General features: G+C 37.3%; 1 protein-coding gene across 1 annotated transcript; it reads left to right on the top strand.

The window, feature by feature from the left end:
* Positions 1-8,595: 8,595 nt before the first annotated feature.
* On the top strand, positions 8,596-14,723 carry LOC116117629 (calcineurin B-like protein 1). The gene is made up of 9 exons (XM_031403652.1): positions 8,596-8,834; positions 9,470-9,641; positions 10,349-10,431; positions 12,520-12,579; positions 12,678-12,786; positions 12,889-12,941; positions 13,621-13,701; positions 14,099-14,211; positions 14,302-14,723. The coding sequence occupies exons 2-9, from the start codon at positions 9,563-9,565 to the stop codon at positions 14,363-14,365; spliced, it is 642 nt and encodes a 213-aa protein (XP_031259512.1). The 5' UTR covers positions 8,596-8,834; positions 9,470-9,562; the 3' UTR covers positions 14,366-14,723.
* The last annotated feature ends 8,301 nt before the right edge of the window (positions 14,724-23,024 follow it).

The following is a 23,024-nucleotide window of genomic DNA, read 5'->3' as shown; positions in this document are numbered from 1 at the left end:
TCGCTAACAAAATTGTTCGTCAGGGATATTATTGGCCTCTACTTCAGGAAGACACTTTCAATTTTGTGAAAAAGTGTGACAAGTGCCAACGGTTCAAGAACATCCCGCGAGCTCCTTCCCACTAGCTGACAACAATGATCAGCCCCTGGCCATTCTCTATATGGGGAATTGATCTCATCAAACCCATGCTAACCGGAAAAGGGGGCGTCAAGTATGTTGTAGTCGTAGTGGATTACTTCACCAAATGGGTCGAGGCCGAGCCTTTGGCCGCAATCACTACCAAGAAGCTCAAAGACTTCATTTTCAAGAATATAGTGTACCGTTATGGGATTCCCTATACACTCATCTCTGATAATGGAAAACAGATCGACAATGAGGACTTTAAGCAGTTTTGCAATGAGCTGAGGATCTATAAGAAGTTTGCCTCAATTGCAAGACCACAAGCCAATGGTCAGGTTGAAGCTGTCAATAAAACCATCAAACACACAATGAAAGCCAAGCTTGGTGCTGCCAAGGGCAATTGGGCTGATGACCTCCTAGAAGTTATATGGGCATATAGAACAACTCCAAGAACCTCTACTTTAGAAACGCCCTTCTCGCTAGCATATGGCTACGAGGCTATGATTCTAGTGAAAGTAAGACTGGTTCACTTCGGATAGACCTATTCAATGAGACAGACAATGAAGCACTTTTACGTGCAAGTCTAGACCTAGTTGAAGAATGTCGCGACAAGGCTCAGTTAAGGATAGCATCCTACTAGCAGTGGGTGAAAAGGTTCTTCGACTCTAAGGTCAGGAGAAGAGACTTTCAGGTCGGTGACTTGGTTCTGAAAGAAGTCCTTCTTAGTACAAGAGAACTAAGTGCAAAGGTATTGGGACCTAACTAGGAGGGCCCATACTGCATCGCTAAGGTAATACGACCTCGAATGTATCACCTCAAGAGGCTTAATGGTTTCGAAGTACCGCAAGCTTGGAATGCTGAACATCTTCACCCCCTATTACTAGTAATTCTGAACCCGCTCTTAATCTTGTTCATTTCTTTTACCTGTAAAGTTTCCCTTGTAATCTTTATGAATAAGATCGTTATGCTTTCTCCTGAAGGAATATTTGTGTCATGCTCTTTTGAATGATCTTGTTTGTTATAATATTTTTACAAGTTCCATGATCAGGTATATAATATTAGTCTTGTGAAGTGCTCGAATTATAGAAGTTCTATCTCAAGTGACTGAAAACGTTTCTTTTATATATACATGTCTAAGTAAATACAATGGACAGTAAAAAGAAAAAAAAAAAAAAAAAAAAAAAAAGAGTTAAAAGAAAAGCTGTGAAAAATAGAAGAGGCGATCATTGGTCCCCGCCTCCAGGCTCTCTAGGTGCGACCTCTATATCCACTGGTTTGTCATCGACTGCCCGAGCAGCTACTTGGTCGTCAGGGACGTGTGCCTCTGGCTGGTCATCCTCATGAGGAGGCTCTTTTCCCTTTTCCTCCTCTGCATCATCAGCTTGGGCCATGGAGGCAAGGATGTCCTGGTATTCATTTGAGAGGTCGGAGAGGTCCATCCCCAGATTCCTCAGTCATAAGCTATAGATGGCTTGTATTGCCTAGTCAGCAGCTCTGCTTTCAAGTTCAAGGTTTTGCTGCTTCATCTATTCAGTCAATGAAGTGACTCGCCCTTGGAGCAACTCGAGATCCACCTCCAAAGCCCTCTTCTGCTTCTTAGAGTTTTCCCACAATCAAGCTTTATCCTCCTTCACCTTCCTGGCACGCTCAGAGTTTGCCTTCAACTCTTTCTCTTTCTCACCACACTCTTTGGTGAGTCTGGCTACTGTCCTTTAGAACTCCTTATTGTCCTCGCCTCTCTTTTCAAGCTTGGCCTTCTGAAAGTCCATTGTACGAAGGACAGAATTTCTCTCTACCAAGTACTGATTTGCCTAAATGTGGACCGCTTCGGCCTCTACGTCCAAAGCCACGAAGTCTTGTTTCAGCTTAGTAATCTCCTCCCTCAACTCATGGAATCCTCTAGTAGAGTCCATGTCAATCTTCAGTTGGGCCATGTGTAAGGCAACTAGGAACTATATGAGAAAAGAAACAAGAGTTAGCCTTCTTTTTTCCGAAAATCATAAAAGTCAGGAAATCAACTGATACTAAAAAGTCCTTGACGACAACAAACTGTTTTACCCGACTTTGTAATTAAAGCACGGTAGCCACTAGGTTCGCGGGCCGAGAAGCCACGAACTTCTCGAAGGTTGTAGCCAGTTAGCATTCCAGCAAGGTATACACCACCGGCTATAGGTGCTCCGACAGTTGCCCTATGGAATCTAGCACAAGCAGGTCTGGTCCCGGAGTAACAAGCAACTCGTCAACTCGTTGCTTGCCCGCTCTCCTTTGGGCAACTACGACCTCCCCCTCTCCTCTGCGCGAGCTCTCGGGGACCATCAAAGTGCTAGGGGCACTCTTCGAGGGCACCCGTGAGCAGAAAGCCTAGTAAGGCTACGATCTCTCCAACAACATCTCGAAGCCCTCCGACTCGGACTCGAACTTAAACTCCTCCTCGGTAAGCAACAGCTTCCTCTTCTTAGTCTTCTGGCCCATGGTTTTTTGCTTCACGGCGTAAGTAGCCACGGGTCGAGAAGCTTTTCCACGTCGCTCCCTGGATGTTTGCCTTTTGGCACTAATCTGTATCCCTTAGCCACCTCGGCTGGCTCGGTCGAGTCAACCTGGGGAAATACGAACCCCCTAGTCCTCGTCGATGGCTTTGGAACCCTAGGTGGCATGGTGTAATACCCAAGATGTCAAAGGTATGTTCCTAACTCAAAAAAGTCCTTTAAATTTTAATTTTATGTTAAAAAGCATAAAATCTAACTAAGGGCAAAATAGTCAATTCATTTGGAACGGTATGAATCAATTATCCATAGAGAGGCTTTGGGGCAAAATGGTTATTTTGCCTATGGATAAGCATTGAAAAAGTCAAGGATGAGTAGGCTTCATTGCATTTAATGGCATTAATTAAGTAATAATTATGTCTAGTGTGAAATGACCAAAATGCCCTTATATGAAGAATTAAGGACTTATGAGTTATACAATTAAAATAATTGGGCCAATTGCATAATTTTGGAAAATAAATGAAATATTTTCCTATAAATGAGATGAAATTCGTTCAAGCCAAAGGAGAGAGCCTTTCTTCAACATTTCTTCCATTTTCTCTCAAATCTTCCATGAAACAAGCTTTCTTTCTCTAGGTTTTCAAGGAGTTTTGCATAATTTTTCAAGGAGAACAAGATAGGAGCCTTGGATCTTCAATTTGAAGGGTTTAAGGTAAGGATTAAAAACTTTAGTTTTGATGTGATTTGAAGATTTGAAGTAGATGTTGAGGTATAATGTTATATATGTAGGATTAAGGTGTAAAAGAAGTCAAAGGCAAAGGATTTGTTGGAGGAAGTCTTTAAAAAGGTAAGGAAGAACCTCCCATGACTTTAGGGTTTATGCTAGGGTTTGTAGATTTTTATGAAACCTTAAATTAAAGCTTTAAGGCATAGAATTAGTTGATGGCAAGTGTAGTTGAACTCATTTATTCTACTTATTGCCTTGAATTCATTATACATGAAGTTATTGCTATTTATGTTTTATGAGTTGTTATGTTTGATTGAAGAAAATGAAGTGTGGATACTGATTGTGGCAAAAATTGTAGTATTGGAGGCCACATGGTGTTGAATGGTTGCTATTAGAAGTGTTGATGTGTTGTTTGCATTAGCTTACAATGTTATAGCAATAATGGATGATTATGGGAATGAGATTTTACACTTCCTTTAAGATGTTAAAGACTATTAAGGGGAGGTTTATTTGATCCACAAGGTAAACCTATGGTTAATGTCAATAGGAATTGATGTGGCATAGTTAATATGAAATTCGGATAATGCGCTTAGGGGTTTTGGTAACCCTGCTTCTGTATTTCGACCATAACTTGAGTTTAAAAATCTAAATGAGATGATTCTTGAAGCATTAGAAAATAAGACACAGACCTATAACTTTTATGTTTTGCCAAGAGCCAATTCGTTGAGAAAAGGATAGAAAATGGCCTGAAGTATAAACTGGTTATTAAAGTTTAAGATTAACATGATCAATTCTTATGATTTGAATTGATTATTCATGTATTATGTAAGTATGCCATGTACTAATGTTTACCCATTAGTTAGATGATCTTTGAAAGATAAACTGGTCTGTGTCAATACATGATTAATGTTATGAAAGGCATGAAGATGCAATATAATATATGTTTTAAGATGATATATGTGAGCAAGAGGTAATGTAAATGGATTGATAATCCATAGATGAATTAAAAGTATTAAGCTCACCAAAATATGTATTTGCATGCCATAAGGTTAGAGATGCAAATAGACATGTAGATATGCATATAGACATGATGGAAAACGCGTAAGCATATCCTCGTATACCGGTTGAGGAAAGATGAATATAGTTTAGATGCTAAATAACGCGTAAGCCTCTCCGATGATATGAGCGCTAGATGATTTGAGGCTAGATGATATGAAGTGTTAAGATGCTAAGAAAAGTCCGATCGGCTAGACGTTAAATGTTTCATATGCATTTAGTTGCATTACATGAGTTATGATGTTAGTTACATCATGAGATGATTATACTCAGTTAGAGATTTTAGATGTTATGTCATGATAAGTGATGTGTTAACAGATAAACTGATCCTCTTTACTAGCGATTAGGCTCACCTTTCATTGTTGATTGCTTTGCAGGTAGACTAGAAGCGGAGGATGCTAGAGACAGGGGACTACACGTGAGGGAGATGATTTATTACATCTCGATGTTTATCTTGATGTAAATATGTAAATGATAAATATTTGTGAATACATTTGGAAGCTTCCACCCTATAAAATAGTTTGATCTTGTAATTCTTAAAGTTTGTAAATTATAAGTTTAGATCCTGCGTGACATTTATATGCATGTTTTGGATATTATTATTATTATCCTTATACAGATTTTTTCTAAATACAACTCGTTCTCCGGACATGTATCCTCGGGATTCTCATTGAGGGATATTCAGAGGACCTGACTGGAGGGGGGTTTTACACATGGTCACTGTGCGCCATGGAAACATGTTAGTGAAAAGGTCACTTCCACCAAAAAAAAAAAAAAAAAAAAAAAGGGTCCTAAATGTGAAGATACTTATGGGCTGGGGATTCCAAAGATGCTTCCGGGTGAAGAAACCGTACTTTTACAAGTTGGCAGTAGTCACGAGCAATCTTGCATCGCTACTCAGTTCGGGTAGACGACCAAACATCACAATGCTGTTAAAGTCTGGCAGAGCCGTCAACCTAGTCGTCTTATTTTCTACAAAGAGACAAAAAGTTCGTTAATTTCACCTATCGAAGAGGAGCTGAAGAAAAAGGGGCAGTTTGCAAATCAAAGGAAAGGAAAACCTACTCGACTCCCTGAATTAACAAACACCATCGAATGCAAAAAAGAAAAATTTGGTCTCATAAGCCCCAACATTACTGGGGTAACCAAATATTCTTCCCTCGATCGAAGATCGCTTCGAGAGATAAAAAAAGTCTTTATCGTCTTTATCTTTACTCTTCTTCAAATAGTAAGCGCATGCGAGCTCCAACGCTGTCAACTCACCAAGACCATTTTCGCCACATGCGATATACATAGCAACCACTATCATATACGCATTAGGCATCAATTGTAATAGCGCGACCTCAAAGTGGTCGAGGATCGATCTGATGAAGGGGTGAGAAGGTATCAATGCCCCACACTTAAAGATTGCCTCAGAGATCGTGACCATTCTCTCTAAAGGATTCCGAGTTGTGTACGTCCTATGCTGATAGACATCTACGCTAAGCACGAACTAGTCCACCACTTTTTGTATCTCATCCTGGGTGGCTATTGATAATATCTCTTGCACGGGACCTACTAAGGTGCCTGGCGCTTGTGAGCTCGTCCCCTCGGTTGCTCTGGTCTGTGAAGTATCCATTGCTCCTAAAGTCTAAAAAAGAGTTGACATGCAGAGATGACTCAATCTCCGTATAGTGTCCCGTACGATGACGTGGAAGAGCAAAAGAAACCCTAATTTACCCTCCTTAACCCCTAGAAAAACCCTTGAGAATGAATTCCCAAGAATTTGTGCCCCAAGTTTTCACTTTTTTTTTTTTTTTTTTTTTTTAAAAGGTTTTCTTTTTTTTACCACTGTCCAGAAACATGCATCGTGTAAGTTTACCAGGCAGTTCATACCCACCATTACTGTAAAGTCAAGCTTTTAACAGAATTAAAAGAGTAAAATGAAGAAGAATCCTCCATACCTCTTGATTGTTGGGGACGAACCTATCGTAACGACGAGTGCGCATCAATTAGAAGAAGAACGGACTGATTTCACAAGTGCAAGAGCTTTGCTTTTCTCTCTGAAAATGTGAGTTCTGTGATAAAACTTGAGGCAAACCTGAGGTTTTATAGGGGGAAAGACGATGATTAGTTTCTCAGCAAGCAACGCTTGGGCGGGATACGTTTCTCACCATTGATTACAACCACGTGTCGTTAATCCACGTGAAGAGTAACCTTCACGCTTCGTGGATGCCAATCGACGTTTCCCTCCATTGGAGTAACCAAGCGTTAGCGTGGCTATCTCCTCCACGCATATAATGCTCTGAAAGGGAATATCGTTTTAGCATGACTTGTATTTAATGCGCATGACTGGCACTTATTACGCAAGAGACACGTCTGTTAGAATAAAGTTTACTTTATTGACCAGACCAGTTGTCAAGCGTAACGGATAACATCAGAAGTGGTCATTCGAGTAAAACACTATTCTCCATGTATCGATTTCGAGACGATGCGACCCCTTGTTTTTAGCAAAAATATGCTAAGTATTTTCAGGTCGTGAGCAACAGATGAAGTCCAAAGCATGTTGGTATAACACTGAGCAGGGTCCGACCCAGGTCGCTGAACCTGGGGGGGAAGGCCGCCTCAGGTCACTTGTGCTATTCTTAGAGACCTATGCTGCGATCTCCTTACAGCTCACTGGTTGGGTTGAACCACTAGTTTCACATAATCTTAATTGCTTGTCTCACACAGCTGGATCAAGCGTCACTCAGGATAAGTCAGGTCACAGCATAATCATGAAGTTCTCAGGGTTCAATCCTTAAACCTTGAGAATTAGGGGGCTTCTGTTATGCCTAAAAATTCAGGGCTGACATAAGCTCATGACAGCAAGGGCCAATCAGAGTTCAGGAAGGCTTTGTGTCATCCAGACGTTGCCACGTCGCATAAGGACGGAAAAAGTAAGGTTATCGTCAGCGTGGCAGGTGAAAACGTGGCTTGTGAGTGGCTAGGAATTATCCACCTGCCCAAGCCCCACGAGATTTAAGGATATCTCCTATATAGTCAGCCAATGGGAAGCAAGGTAGAAATTGTACCACACCTACTCGACTGCAAAATCATAATTATTACCTTGAATCCCTCGATTATAAATAGAGGGCTCCTCTCTCATTTACAAGATTTGGGCATTTTTAGCTTTCTAAAAGTATATGCTCTCTCTGTATTTGAATTCTCTCTAGATTGTAACTCAGCTCGCTGTCCACGACCTGACTGTAATCATCCATCAATACAAATATAGTGGACGTATGATTCACTTTTGAGCATCCGAACCACTTTAAAAATTGTCTCTTGTTTATTCTTTCGTTGTACATTTCTATGTTACATGTAATTTTTAAGTCCGCTTAGTACTTTACACATGCGAGTCGTTGGTGTCAAAATCAAGTATCACCAATATCTTTTAGTTTAAAATATACCTAGCATAATTAAAATCATTTCGTGGTTTCAATTGTTGCAAGGAGAAACCATTTGAGTAGCCCATAGTTTTGGATGATAAGGTAAGGCCATGGACAAAAGAAATAATAAAAAATCCAAACATTAAGTTTAGGCCGTTTGCCTTGCTGTTGAAGCTTCCAAACTAATGTCGTTGAAATTGAAGAAATTTGAGGGGCATTGTTGTCCGGTTCTCAAGACGTTTTGATTCCAGATTCCATCAAATATTAACCAAACAATGACATGTGATAGGTTGGAGCATTGTTGAGGAGTGTACAAATTTGGCTTTCATGTAATGCTTTACAAAATGTCAAATACTTACAAATTAAGATTACTCCGCATTTGGTACCAGATGGGCATTGCAATTTCAATTCCAGCTTTTTGAACAATTATTAGTCTTTGCAAGGAATCTCTGACAACACCAATTAAAATCAAATTATAGGATTAGTTTATCAAAAATAACAATCACAGTCAAATTCAACAATAACTCACAAATTAAAAACAGCATCCATGATAGACCCGTGACCCAACTGCCAATGACTTGTAACACCCCTCAATTGAGAACCAATCAAAACTAACTAAAATCTCATTTTACTTTTTGGTTAAACAAATTTTGAGTTTTTTTCTCTTCTTTTAACAATAACAACAAAGAATATTCTGATACCGACTTAAGGATTCCACACACCAGAAACTTGTCGATCCAACACGTGATAAGCACGTGCACAACTTACCATATTAATTTGTGGCCCACTTTCGCTTTCTCACCATCCTTTCCTTTCCTTTCCTGTAATATTAGCACACTCACAACAGACCTGCTTGAAATTTCTCCGGACACCGGTTATAATCTCAGCCCTTTCCCAAAGCCCACGATCTCTCACCTAATTTAGCTTCACATTATTATTTTCCATCTCTCCTCTCCTTCTCTCTCTCTTTTCTTCTACAAAATTTATTCATAAATCATACTCACGTCGGGACGGGACATTTCTCGGCCAATTTGTTGGTTGGTAAGGTTTTTTTTTTTTTTTTTTTTTTAATTGTTGTTTATTTAAATCTCTTTCATTTGTTTATATTTAACAAATGAGATTATAGTGACTAAACTTGATTTTTCTTTTTATAATTTTTTTCAAGTTTTAGTAGCTACTTTTTATAGAGAATTTTTTTTTCCTGATATTTCTGGGTAAAATATAAGGATATAAAATGTGTGGTTTTAGGGATTTCGTGGTTTATGCATGTTTATTTTCTGCATTTATTTTTCCCAGTTTTCCTTCTTTTGTTTTTCCTCCCTTTTGTTTCTTGAGAAACTGGAGGAAAAACAAAAGAAAATTTTTAATCTTGTTTTTATCATTCTTTCTTTTTCAATGTTAATTTCTTAATCGTAAAGCGTCTTGTGGAAGGAAAAATGGAGTCATACAATCAATATTTAACAAATTTATTTGTTTTCGTTTCAACCTTCATGAATTTCCAGTTACTATATTATCCAATTTAGTCAACCGTTCTGGTATATTTAAATTCTGACTGATGGTCGTTTTCAAAATATATTTCCTGTGATTGTTTTTTTTACTTTTTTAATAACTTTTTTTTTCATACGGATTGGGGTTTATTTATTTAGCATACTAATGATCAGAATCTGGGCGTGCAGAGATGAAGATGGTTTTGGAAACGATGATTTGCTGTTGAAGAAGTGCAGTGTATTCGGCTTCTTTCTTGTTCTTTTGGTTATCGCTTGTTGGAAATGGGCTGTTTTCATTCTAAAGTTGCTAGACAGCCCCCTGGACATGAAGACCCTGTAGTTCTCGCCTCACAAACTGCTTGTAAGTCATGGAGATGAGATTTTTTTTGTTTTCATTAGCTATTGTTTTCAGTTTCTACGAGTAACGGTTCCATGCTTCTTTGATTGGTACTAGTTATGAAATCCAAAAAAAAAAAAAAAAAAATCTGAAATATTATCATCATAAACCTAAACTGTTTATATCTTGGAAGTTGAGGGTCCTGATTTGTTCTGTGTTTTATATTTTGAGTTTTGATGTATAACGTGTTTTTTTGTTTACTTAACATATTGATTTATTATTGAAGAAAAAATAATAATTCTGATGATGAGTGTGAGTATTTTACCGGTACCCAGGCTTGCTGCTATATTGATAGTTTATTTTGACTGCTATATTGGTAGTTTATTTTGAGTTAGAATGAAGAAAGGGTGATTTGTTTTCGAGTTGATATATGATACGGAATGAAGAAAATAATTTTTCAAAGATGGTTATGTTCAAATAGATTCTGTTAACCTCAAGGACTAGGCTTGGGAGTAAAACCCCTTGGTTCCAAGATCAAGGGTTCAAATCCCTTGGGGCCATCTACTTTGGAATATTATGTTTCTTGGTTGTTTAGGTTGTAGGGTCTGAAGTAGTCCCCAGTTTAGAACCCGTTGAAGTTAAATTAATCTGCTCTTTGTGCCCATCTGCTCATGTGCTTTATTTTATGTTAAGTCTATTCATATTAATCTTCTGGCTTTTCTGATCCCCAGTTAGTGTCAGTGAAGTTGAAGCGCTTTTCGAACTATTCAAGATGATCAGCAGTTCTGTGGTTGACGATGGGTTAATAAGCAAGGTATTTTGTGTTTCAGTGCTTGTGGCAAAGGACTTTCTTCATCTCTCTATAGATACATTTACATGTAAACATACATACATCATATATGACAATATGTTAACTCAGTTGGTTGGTATGTAAAGTAAAAAGTGCTATCTCTTTGCTCATTAGTTAAATCTCTTTCTTAGATGGTAATTTAGAACAATTGTCTTCCCTCAACAAACCCCCTAAATCCCCTGGCAACCAAAAAAATAAAAATTTGCACGAATTAATATAGGGGTAAGATCCCGCATATGTAGAATGGATAACATATGTACATCATGGAATACATTGTGTATTAATTTCTTGGTTTAAGTGGCTGGACTGATGATGTCTCTCTCTCTTTTTTCTTTTTATATATATATATATATATATATTTGGATTCACCATAATATAGGCACCTGCTTGTTTACTTACTGTGGCTGTGGGCTCAGTCACAGTGCTTCTCTAGTATTTTGTGTCATAACACCTGACCCTCTACCATTTCATTCCTTACCCTAAAGATAATTGCAAAGTGTCAACCAAGTGCTGTTGACTTTTGCCTTCCTATGGGTTTTTTCTTTTTTAAGACAAAGTATGGTGCTCTTCTAGGAAAAAAGAAAAGAACTTTTTGTTTGCTTACTTGAACAGAAGAGACAAATTTTGAATACATATATATATATATATATATATGAAGATTGTCTCACATCTAGGTGTCATAATTTTCTTTACTTCCGAACCTACAATCGTGAGCTGTTGAAGACACTCTAGTTTTCTTTCTTTAAATCCAAGGCTGAATTTCATTTTAGAATTATAAATTGGAAAAAGTCTGGCAGGTGCCTTTACCATTACTTTGTGCAAGGAGCATCATGAAACACAAGACAAGTATCTCTTTCTTTGTTTCTTTTATACTCTCTAGTCAGTTTTCTTTCTCTTCTGTACCATCCTATAATGTTTTTCCATCTCAAATTTTTTACTTATGTGACCATTATTTGTACTATCTCATTTTAATGAAAAAGATTGTGAGTCATATTTGTCTATATTAGCTTCTAGCGCCACCATGGAGAGAGGGAAAACAAGGTGTGCATTGGTTTCATAGGAACAATATCACAGTGTGTATTTGGATAGTGGCTGGAACTCAAAGTTAGAGAATTTTGTAGCTCTGGTGGAAATTTCAAGATGAGTGAATGACCATATAGATACTCTGGCTAGTAATAATCATGAAGTCTTCATCCTCGTGTTAGAGTTTGGATAGTATGAAATCTGATATGAGGTTGATGACTTACAAACACCTCAAAATATATATGACTGAAAACTGGGTGCAAGATGTGTTGATATGTTTGCTAGAATAAATTTGGGCTTTCTGTAGTCCTCATGAAATTTGTATGGAGCTTTCTAGACTTCCCATGACTTAAGATTTTTATGATCTGTATATCTCCTTGATTCGATTTTATATATAACCTTCATTCAGATCTCATGGATTTTAATTTATTCCAGTTAATGAGGGTGTTGATAAGGTGCTACGTGATCACCCTATATTTCACCAATTCTGCTGAATCTTCAAGGGGGAAAAAAGACCTGATACCATCCTGATCTTGTTGAGTCTTTAGAGATCATCCTTGAATAGGTTGTATCTCCTTCTAGTCAATCTAGAGCCAACCTTTATATTCTTTTTTTTCACCATGAGAAAATAAAAGAAGCTGCCTTTCTACCATATGGCCTATAAACCACCATAAACATTTTGCTGCTCTTTTTTCAACGCCCACTTATATAAATTGTACTTCCCCAATCCATATCATGGTCCATTAAGTGCACCTTTCCAATAGCTTATCTTGTTTTCTCATCTCACTTCTCTTTTCCTTCAGTCTTCTCTTTACGGTTTCTTTGTGTCTTCTTTGATTTTGTGATGAAAATAATTGAAGCTTAAAATTAGGCCCAATAATGTCAAGAAATAAAAAAATTAAGACAGTTAATTATTGATACTGAGTTAGGATTCTAAGTTCTAAGCAGATACCTGTATCGTTTTTAGAATTTTATATGTTTGACATTTGATACTATTTTATTTATTTATTTATTTTTGTGCATATGCAGGAAGAATTTCAGTTGGCTCTCTTCAAGAACCGAAAGAAAGAGAATCTCTTCGCCAACAGGGTATCTGTGTAAACCTGCATTATATGCTTTATTCATATCAGCTAACCAATTTGTTGTATTACTTCTGAGATTCTGACATGCATTAAATTTCTTTGCAGATATTTGATCTGTTTGATGTCAAGCACAAGGGAGTCATCGATTTTGGTGACTTTGTTAGATCCCTCAATGTATTTCATCCAAATGCTCCTCAAGAAGACAAGATCAATTGTAAGTTGACTGGATGTGATATGTTGACTTAGAGTGTTGTGTCCATCCCTCATTTTCCATTGTAATTTGTGACTATATGTAATATCTGGAATCTTTGTGCAGTTGCATTCAAGCTTTATGATCTTGATAGTACTGGATTTATTGAGCGCCAAGAGGTATGTTGGAGGTTATTCTTTTCGTGTGCTCTGTCAAAGCAGTTCTTTTGGGACCCACTTTATGCTTTTTTGTCAAAAGTCATTTTACCTGGCTTGAGAATAAGATAATTACTAATATTCCTGTTCCGACGGGGAGCTTTCATTGTGAGTGTGTTCAAAACCATGATGGTGGGAATTTTCAACCACTCTACCAATGTACTAGAAATTTTAGCTCATATCCAGGGCATTGGTATTATTTTCCATGAGTTTAGCAATTAAAGTGGAAATTAGAAACATGAATATGAGTCTTCCCCTAGTACCATAAATGGAGGTTCTTCTACAAATATAAGATTGTCATTGTTACATGGTCAAGTCCTGTACTATTTTATTGAAGCATTGGATCTTTGAGTTTTCATATGACTCATTCTTCCCTGTTTTTTAACTTATGATGATTGGTGGGCACTTTGCTAGGAAAGCTTCTTCTGTATCATATCAAAATGTGTTCCATCCCTGAGCTTAATAAGCCTTTCCTTGTACTTATCAGCTTAAATTTTGTCTTGTACTTATCAGCTTAAACTTTGTCTAATAAGTGGTGAAGAAATAAAAAAGTTGCAGTTTGTATTCTAGATATCTTCGTTGATTCAGTTGTGCTTTATTTAATCATCTTTGCAGGCAACTTCATTATATGTGATTTTGGCAGGTCAAGCAAATGCTGATTGCACTTCTGTGTGAATCTGAAATGAAATTGGCTGATGAAACCATTGAGATCATACTTGATAAGGTGAGCTAATGCCATTGGATTTTAACTTACCTTGCCTTTTTCTTGGCTAACCTCAGTGTTACTAGGATTTTATTTTTCTCCGAACTTAGCTGCAGTATTAGCTTCTTTGAAAACCCTATGAACCAAATACTTTCCCAACGCCATCCCGACACTGAATTGGAGTTATACTATTATTAGTTCTTGATCTTTCTAGCATCTCTAGGAGTAATTAAAAAAATTGATCAGATGAACATTATTTGCTTTTTGCTCAATCATTAGATTCTGTTCAAAAAACTGATTTGAATTTGTGGATGTGTGACGTAAGTATAGGAAGATGTGTTGTTGAGGCAATAATTCTTTTCCAGTCATATTATTAATTTATTTCTTGCTTTTTGCATGTTTGAATTCGTGTTGATAGACTTTCATGGAAGCTGATGTGGACCAGGATGGCAAAATAGATAAATCTGAATGGCAAAATTTCGTTTCCAAAAACCCATCATTGTTAAAGATCATGACCCTTCCGTATTTGAGGTAAGTAATCGTGTAGGTTGTGTGTAATCTTTTGTTTTAGTAATCTCAGTTGCTTCCGACTGATATCACCTTTCCATAATGTAAATGCAGGGATATTACAACGACTTTTCCAAGTTTTGTTTTTAATTCAGAAGTTGATGAGATTGCTACGTAATTGAAACAGGAATTAGCATAGAAAATTTGTGTGTTATCCTCCTGTATTTGATTTTTGAAATTGAAGGGAACAGTGCTTTGATGCGTGACTGAGTACATACTTAGTTGAGTACTCAGTTAAAATTTGAAGCTTTGTGATGGAAGCAATATATTATTTGTGTAGTTATTTCCCAAATGTTAAAAGGTGTAGGTTTAGATTGATTTGATTATTTTCTTTTTTCTTCGTTTATTTCTGGTGCATTAATTTGAAATACGAAGTGATTCAAAGGATGTTGTATAAAATGTAGATGTGTGTCATCCCATAAATAGTATTCATTTAGTACACTCTTTGACACAGTTATTTTCAGCCCAATTTGTACTGGACTTGAACAGTTTTAATAGCTCCAATTGGTTGGCTTAGAGTGTTTTAATTTAATTCCTACTAAATTGTTAAATTTGTTCCAAATTATCTAATTTATTCATAAATTCCTTAAATTATCTTGAAATTTATTTTAATTTTATAAATCACCTAAATAATCCTGAAATGTATTTTTGATTTAATTTTACAAGTCCTTTTATGTCTAATATTGTTATTAATCTATTGTAAGTTTTCAATCTTTTGAATCCCAATACAATTTAACAATTATAGATCTAGTAACCAATTGATTTACAAGTTGGTGGCCTTTGCTAATTGAAATATCTACTGGTATAAGGGAATACTCTATGGTAGCGTTTGGTTTGGGGTAATAAAAGAAAACTTCGGTAATCTATTTTTTAATTCGATCATTATCATGTTTAATTGTCAAGTAATAAAATATTTTATAATCTTTTAATATTAATAGTGATTATAAAATATTTTATAATCTTTCAATATTAATTGTGATTATTATAGGTAATATGAGGAGTAATCCGATTATCAACTAAAAGAGTGTTATATTTTTTATTATCAAGGTAATCCACTATCCGTACTAATTTTACCATTAATTAATAAACATTTTAAACATAAATGTCCTCATTTGTCAACCAAATAATAATTAGCTCAAATGTGGAAAATGACTTTTGTAATCTCATAAATTATTTTTTTGGACAAAAATGCCCTTCACTATTTGATCAATAATACCCAAAAGATCCCCAACCACCCAAGACGACCGTTGTCTGTCAGCTGCCATCGTTGGCTGTTGTTGATAAACATTGAAATAGTGCACGACCGATTGGATCTGGCCAACCGTGCGTCGATTTGGTTGGAAACAACGATCTAGCTAGATTGACACAGTCAATCAAATCCGGTCGATCGTATGCCGTTCCAACGACTATCGATGGTGGTCGGCAATGGTGGCCAATGGTCGGTAGTCATCTTGGGCGGCTAAGGGTATTTTGTTAAATTTTAAACTTTTATTGTGGTTGGGATATTTTAACTAAATTCTCAAATGTAAAAGTTAAAACTTAAAAGTAATACTCTAAATAATAATAATAATATTAAAAAGGAAAGACAATTCAGTAAAAGCCTCTCCGATAATATTTTATTCCTCTCAACCAAACATATTAATTATTTATGTCCATCGATCTAACCAAGCACATTAATATAACATTTATCATTAATCTTCAAGGTAATATATTTTTCCATTAATATAACATTCAGTAATACAATATTCTATGAACCAAATGTTACCTATAAATTACTAAAATTATTGGTTAATTTCTTTTGCTAATTTTAAGAAATTTGTGTTAAAGTCCAGTAGTTATGGGTTAATCCCTTTTGATAATTTTATGAATTAGTTAAATTATCCTGAAATATGGGAAGTACCTACAAATTGTATGGGGCTTGAACACCACTTTTTTTAAAATGAGTCGTTATGCCCATAACCCAATCTCACACACTTCTCTCACAACCCCAATATGTCAACTGAGTTGGCACTGTCATGTCAGCTCCGCCACACACAAGGCACAAAATGATTTTGACTAGACCTAAGAAACAGTCGTTCCTTCATAGAGAATGATCGTTCCTTATGAAGGAATGGGGAATGGTTGTTCCTTTATGAAGGAATATCCATTCTTTATAGACGAATGATCGTTCCTTTCATAAGGAACTATCGTTCCTTTATAAAGGAACGACCGTTTGTCCCTAACAAACGATCGTCTGTATTTAGTCAAAGTCACTTAGTGTCTTGGGGTATGGTGGGAGTTGACGTGACAGTGCTAACTCAACCGCCACATTGAGGTTGTAAGAGAAAGTTGTGAGATTGAGTTGTGGACGTAGTATTATTGTTTGAAAATAATGACATGTACAAGTGGGTTGTCATAGGTTCAAGTCCAACCATGAGTCTATTAGCATTGGTTAGGTTAGACATGGATGGAGTAATTTGGGTTGACATGGTTAGACTTGCAAGCTCGGTATTGTAATTTTTAGTTTTCCTATTAAAATTTATTACAGTAAGTATAATTATTTAACAAACAATGTAATTATTTTATAAAATGTTTGAGTGAGAAATTGTGACTCGGTAGAGAGCTGGGGATATAAGTGATTTTTCCCCATTATTAATTACTATACACATTTTTTATAAACCTATTGAAGATTAACGCAAGTTTAAAAACACACTAAACGGGACAATATATATATAATTGAAAAATAAATCNAAGAAGGTCAAAATGTGACAGAAGAAATATCAAAATTCTGCAGTTTTGATAACATGAAACATTTTTAGAGGTGAGATGGTAGAGTCAATGAAGGGATTAAAACTAAAGTCTTCTTTAGGAAAGGGATGGCGGGAGATCATACAAATTATTTAAAAGTCCTCAATGTCAGAGCGCCTACTGAAGATACATTGGAAGAGAAATTGGGTGGATGTGGATCTGGTTTTACATTAAAAAAAAACATTATTTAGTGATATATTAAAAAAATCCCTCTTAATTAATCTAAAAAACATATATATATATATATTGTTGATACAGAAATCTGCACCAACCAACGAGATCCAATCGACTTTATCGGGATCGGAACTGATGTGTGCGTGATTACGAGTAATCAACGATGAATGAATGATAATGCCAGAAAGTAAATGACGAAGAGAACTTTTAAAGTGGTTTGACGAAGTTAAACTGCCTACATCCACTGTGTTTTGTGCATATGCTGTGAGAGCTTACAATATAGTTGTAATCCAGAATTCGTATCCCCCTTCTCATCGTTTTAGGGGGTATATATACAAGATTTACATAAAGAAAAAGAGCAAAATTAAGGGGATTACAAATTATTTGAATCATAATTCCGATATCCTTGCGATTGAGCGGTATGATCGTGCAACGATAATTGTTGATCCAGTCATTCCTACGATATCCGGGATCTGAAGTAATTTGGAGATTGATTGATTAATTCCTGAGATTGTCCGCGACTAGCCTGTATTGGGTCAAGCTACAGCTCGACGAGCTTATGCTGGGTCGATCAATCATAGTCGCTGAGGTCATTCTGGGCCAAGATATATCCTTGCGTTGGCCCGAGCTTGGGGAAAAACCACACACAACATATGCCTCCTAGTGTTCGATGCTCATTTCGGGCTTCAAAGACTATCGCTCGATTTGACGCCAAGCTCAGCTTCAATAGTGAGTCTTTGAGTGCATGCTCGATCGGGCTTCCATGACCGACCTTACGTCTGGTTTACGTTCTTCACACTTGGACATTATTACCTGTGCCACCTGTCAAAACTCAAAATACAAAAAGTCAGGGTATAAATGTAATTTTTGCGTGGTCGTGTCACATTAAATGTGGCAGCCTTTGTCAGTTATGTTTCGTCGCGCTTGGGCGATAACAATTGTTCATGCATGAAGTCGAGGCGTCGTGCGGCGACGGTTATCATTTCTGACGGTTCGTAGTACCTCATGGATGGTCAACACGTGGCCACGTCTAAGGGCTGAGATCATTTAACGAATGAAGGGCTAGGATCAGTTATGAGTCGATGGTCGAGATTGAACCTCGCCCTTTTGTCTTCCATGCAAAAATCACTATAAAAGGTGGCGAATACTCAAAACAATCATTCTGAAAGTTCTTCCACCCTCTTACTTTTCTTTGCCGTTGCTCTTACATCGTTGCAGTGGTCTTTCTTACGAGTTCTCAACCCACTTCTTTATTCTGGTAAGACTTCTTTCTCTTCCTTGCTCATTTTTTTTTACTTTTGTGCTAAAAGGATGTCTGCTGTAGTGGCCTCATTGGATGTTTTAAGATTTTACTAGGGTTTTGGGGTGCATTTCCTGCGATCTTGGGTTTTAAAGGGGTTTAATGGCGGTGGCCGCTGGTGTCCTGGGTAGGTCGCGTGACTTCGTTGTGTTGTGCGAGCCATTTTGGGTGCCTCAGATGGAAGCGAACGTGGAATGGTCGCCGAGTTGTTCAAACTCTAACACATGTTCGCTTCTTTTCTCAGGTACCTAGAGTCAAGTTACAACCATGTCCTCGTCTAGCAGTCGCACAATAGATCAAATGTTCAACTCATCGGTTGGCTCGACTATACTAGGGGATGTGTCCCCCGAGATATCTGAAGAGTTTGTTGCTAGAAGCTCGAACCCCGACTCTGCGAGCTTGTTCGACCGTGCTTCGATCCAACTAGCTCATTCCCCGCAATCTCCAGCTCACAGGCTATGAAAAGAGCCACAATCCTCGATCACCCTTGGGGATCTTGAATGTATTTGGGCGAGCTATGCGCCGCAGCTCAACTTGATGGCCCTAGGAGAACACTCTCGAAAGAACCCTTTAGTCAGATGGCTGGCAACTTCCGAGACTCTTCTCAGGTGCGGGGTATCCATTCCCCTACACCTTTTCATCGTAAAGTGTTGAGGAGATTCAACATCGCTCCTCTCCAACTAACGACCAATTCTTACTTGATCATTACTGGGATATACATCGCGTACATGATCGCTGAGCTAGGCGAGCGGTCCGTCGAAGAGCTTGTACACTTGTACAGGCTCAAAAAGGGGCAAGGCTGTTAGGATTCATGCATTTTGGACATAGAATGGTGTAACATGGATGAACAAAGTGATGGATGCAAGGTAGAACACAAACATAACACATAAGCCCAAAACATTTCAAGGTAAGGATAGAATATTACCTACTCCTTTGCTATTCAACACTTGAATCTTCTTTCTTGGAATCTTAGTTTTTCAAGTGAACTTGAAGAACCTCAAAATGTGATCCACACAAGTCAAGGAAGAGAGAGCAGAGAGAATGAGAGAGTGATTTTGCTTTTATTGATTCAATTTTATCAAAATGGTATAAAACTTAATTTATATACCATGGGCACAAAATGTAATTTTAAATTGTTTTGGGAAGGCCTCAAACAATTTAAAATTTACTTGAGAATAAACATTTATGTCAAGTCCTTGGTTTTATGGTTAATTCATAATTAGACCAAATTTTAATTCCATTAAATATTCTAACCCTTTAGAATAAAACCAATGCACTTTGCCCCCATCATTGAATCCAATTCAATAATAATATTTAATAAATCCTTATTACTCTTGGTTAGTGCTAGCTAGAGCTGGGCATTTGGGACCGGACCCAAAAGCCCAGCATCAAAACCCCGTCCTAGGAGGCCTGGTCCCAAAACGGGACCAAGCCTAAGGAGGAGGGCCCGGGCCCTCCACTGGGCCCTCCTCCAAGGCCCGGGCCTGGGCCTAAATTTTTTTTACATTTTATCATTTTAGTCCTTTGTAAAATTACATTAAACCCCTAAATAAGTATAAATTATAAGGGCTAAAAAAAATTTTACAAAATTTATTTTAAAAAAAAAAAATTTAACTTTTTATAACCGTTGGCTGTCAACGGTCACAAGAGCAGCCAACGGTTATAAACTTATAATTATTATTAATTATAAGTTTTTTTTTTTCATTTTCCCCCCCAAAACTACACTATAAATAACCCTAAAACCTTTCATTTTTTTCACACCAATCAATCTCTCATTCTTTCATTCTCTCAATCTCTCTACTCCAAATCTCCAATAAATTTCTCATTCAATTTATATTTATAATTTATTCATATAATTTATTTATATTATTCAAATTTTTTTCTATTTTTCAATATCATCATAATTTCATATTGTTATTTAATTTCTTTTCATTTTAATTATTTATTATTTTATCATAAATTTATAATGTCTTCCCCAAATGAGTTTTATGTTCCATCCACCGAAGAAATTGAAGCCTTCAATCCATTTTCACCATTTCCTCTAGAGGAAGCAGCTGTAATTCCACAACCACATTCGGTCGGGACGAGGTGTAGCCAAACACATGCGAGCTGCGAGTCAACGGGCACGGACATAGCCCAATCCCCCCGACTGTCAAAAAGGGTCATGTTCGATGTCTGGCGATCAGGTACAATGGAAGTGGAAGTGGAAGTGGAAGTGAAAGTGGAACGTCTAGGAGAGGCGATCAGGGCCTTGATGCTCCCCCCCCCCCCCCCCCCCCTCCTCGGATCGAGCAAGTGGGCGTATGTGGAACGTGGCGGAAGCTCCAGCTCGTATATACATGGACCAAATGAGATGACTCGCTACCTACAGGTGGACCTGACCTTTATGACGATGAAGGAGCAACTTGACATGGATATTCTTCAATGGTGGAACCATCATGAAAGTCGATTCCCCATTATATCCCAAATGGCACGTGACATTTTATCTGTACCGGTTTCTACAATTGCATCCGAGTCAACATTTTCAACGAGTAGTCTGATTGTTGAAGACAGAAGATGTTCTTTAACCGATGAGATGATTGAAGTGATAACGTGTTTGCGGGATTGGACTCATGCAAAAAGAAGACTACAACAGCACCCTGAAGATCCCGAACTACTCGAACTCTTTGGGAATACAGATTTGAATAATGTAACTAGTGTTGACGATGAAATTGAAGATGAATAATTTAATAAAAAAAATTATTTAATTGTTTATTTGTGAAGCGTGAATGTGTGAAATGTAAATATTACATTTATGTTAAAAATTAAAATTAACTATTAATTTATTATTTTTTAAAATTAATTAAATTTTTAGAAACTTACTAATCAACCCCTAAAAAATACTAAAAACCCCTATAAAATTTTGTTTTGCCCCCAAAATATAAAAAAAATTGAGGGGGGAAAATAAATTTATCCAAGCCCCATGGGACCAGTCCCGACCAGGCCTAAGGCCTGGTCCGGGTCCTGGTTTTTCTCATGGGGTCCCAAGCCCATGAGTGACTGGTCCCATTTGGGACCAGTCCCAAGGGACCAGTTCCAAACGGGCCTAGGCCTGGGCCCGCAAGGGACCGATCCCTTGCCCACCTCTAGTGCTAGCTATCCATGGATAATCATTTCTCACCAATACATTAATTCGGATGCAACCGTTTACGTCCGAATATCATTAATCTGATTAATGATATGTATTACTCTCTCTTCTTGAGCTTGGTTTTATGTGTGACCATTTTGATTCATTGTGATCTAGTCGTGGGCCCAGTATCTAATTTTGATATGTTTCGTTATAATTCTTTATAATCAAAACTCCCACTGATTATGGTAGACGTCTAGCAATGTTCCATAACCCTTAAACCACAATGAAGTTTAAACTCCAATGAACCTATTTTGATCGTACGTACCGTGTAGTCAAATCTCTCCGTTATCTAATCTCAATTAAGAATGATTCATGGTATGTCAAAACCTTTAACTTAATCTTTAATCGAATTGTCAATCGATACAATGGAACTCGTCAACATGAAACTACTTTTCATCTGACATTCATTATTCTCTGGCCAGAGATTTCCCTTTTCCAATGTTTATTGACATTCATCTAGGAACTCGAGATTGGACTATTTTGAGTTAATGGATCCCATCTTGACCATCACTTTTCCTCGCACATGAATAACATATGACCAAACCGGCTTATCACACAAGACATGACTAGTCTCGTGCTTATACACCATATGAACCATATGCATCCTATGTTGAATCTAACCATGATGTCTCGGGTCTAAGGATCAATGGTACACTAGCACGATCCTACGATGCATCATTGACCACATCCATGTGATTCATCGTAATCGGTCGTATTCGATAAATAGTTCACTAACCATTTATCCATGCTAATGCCTTAATGACATACCTCTTATAATCACCCACGCTAATACCATCACATAATATTCAATGGAGACATTCAACATGCCTACTATGCAATGTTATTGCCCAATTAACATTACTTGCGTAGGGAATTCTTTGATGATTTGATCTTCTGAAGATCCGTGTCATCCGGACATTTTACATGCTATATTAAATATAATATAATATAAATGAAGCAGAAAATCAACATGTGAAATAAGAACGCTTTCTTTTATTCATAAAACATTTACAAGATATAATGTCCTGAAACCGACAACACGATTGGTTCCTAGGGCATACACTAACAAAGGCCAGATGTACTACCTTTCCAAGGCAAGGAAAGTATGTTTCAACGAGTTGATCGATGTCCCGAAGAAAGTCTCACACTGGGATTCCCAATTCTTCTTCTACGAAGTCAGGACGAGCGGTGTCTTCGCTCTAAAAGCGAGTAAGGCTTTGGTCGCTCACGTACGCGAGGACAAATTTTGAGCTTTGCTTCGTTATCTAACCGAATTACTTTCTATTGCAGTTAACGTCAAGCAGAACTATCTCCCCACGGTGAGCTTGCAAAGGTTGCAATGTTTCA

The sequence above is a fragment of the Pistacia vera genome, unplaced genomic scaffold (genome assembly GCF_008641045.1).
Source record: "Pistacia vera cultivar Batoury unplaced genomic scaffold, PisVer_v2 Contig82, whole genome shotgun sequence".
Classification (NCBI taxonomy): domain Eukaryota; kingdom Viridiplantae; phylum Streptophyta; class Magnoliopsida; order Sapindales; family Anacardiaceae; genus Pistacia; species Pistacia vera.
The sequence above is the reverse complement of the archived record's forward strand: the minus strand, read 5'-3'. Positions and strand labels throughout refer to the sequence as shown.

Excerpts from the sequence above, each read along its gene's own strand:
- LOC116117629 (XM_031403652.1), top strand. The coding sequence starts at position 9,563 with ATGGGCTGTTTTCATTCTAAAGTTGCTAGACAGCCCCCTGGACATGAA. Across the intron at positions 12,580-12,677 it reads AGAATCTCTTCGCCAACAGG|ATATTTGATCTGTTTGATGT; the intron begins GTATCTGTGTAA and ends ATTTCTTTGCAG. Across the intron at positions 12,942-13,620 it reads GATTTATTGAGCGCCAAGAG|GTCAAGCAAATGCTGATTGC; the intron begins GTATGTTGGAGG and ends TGATTTTGGCAG.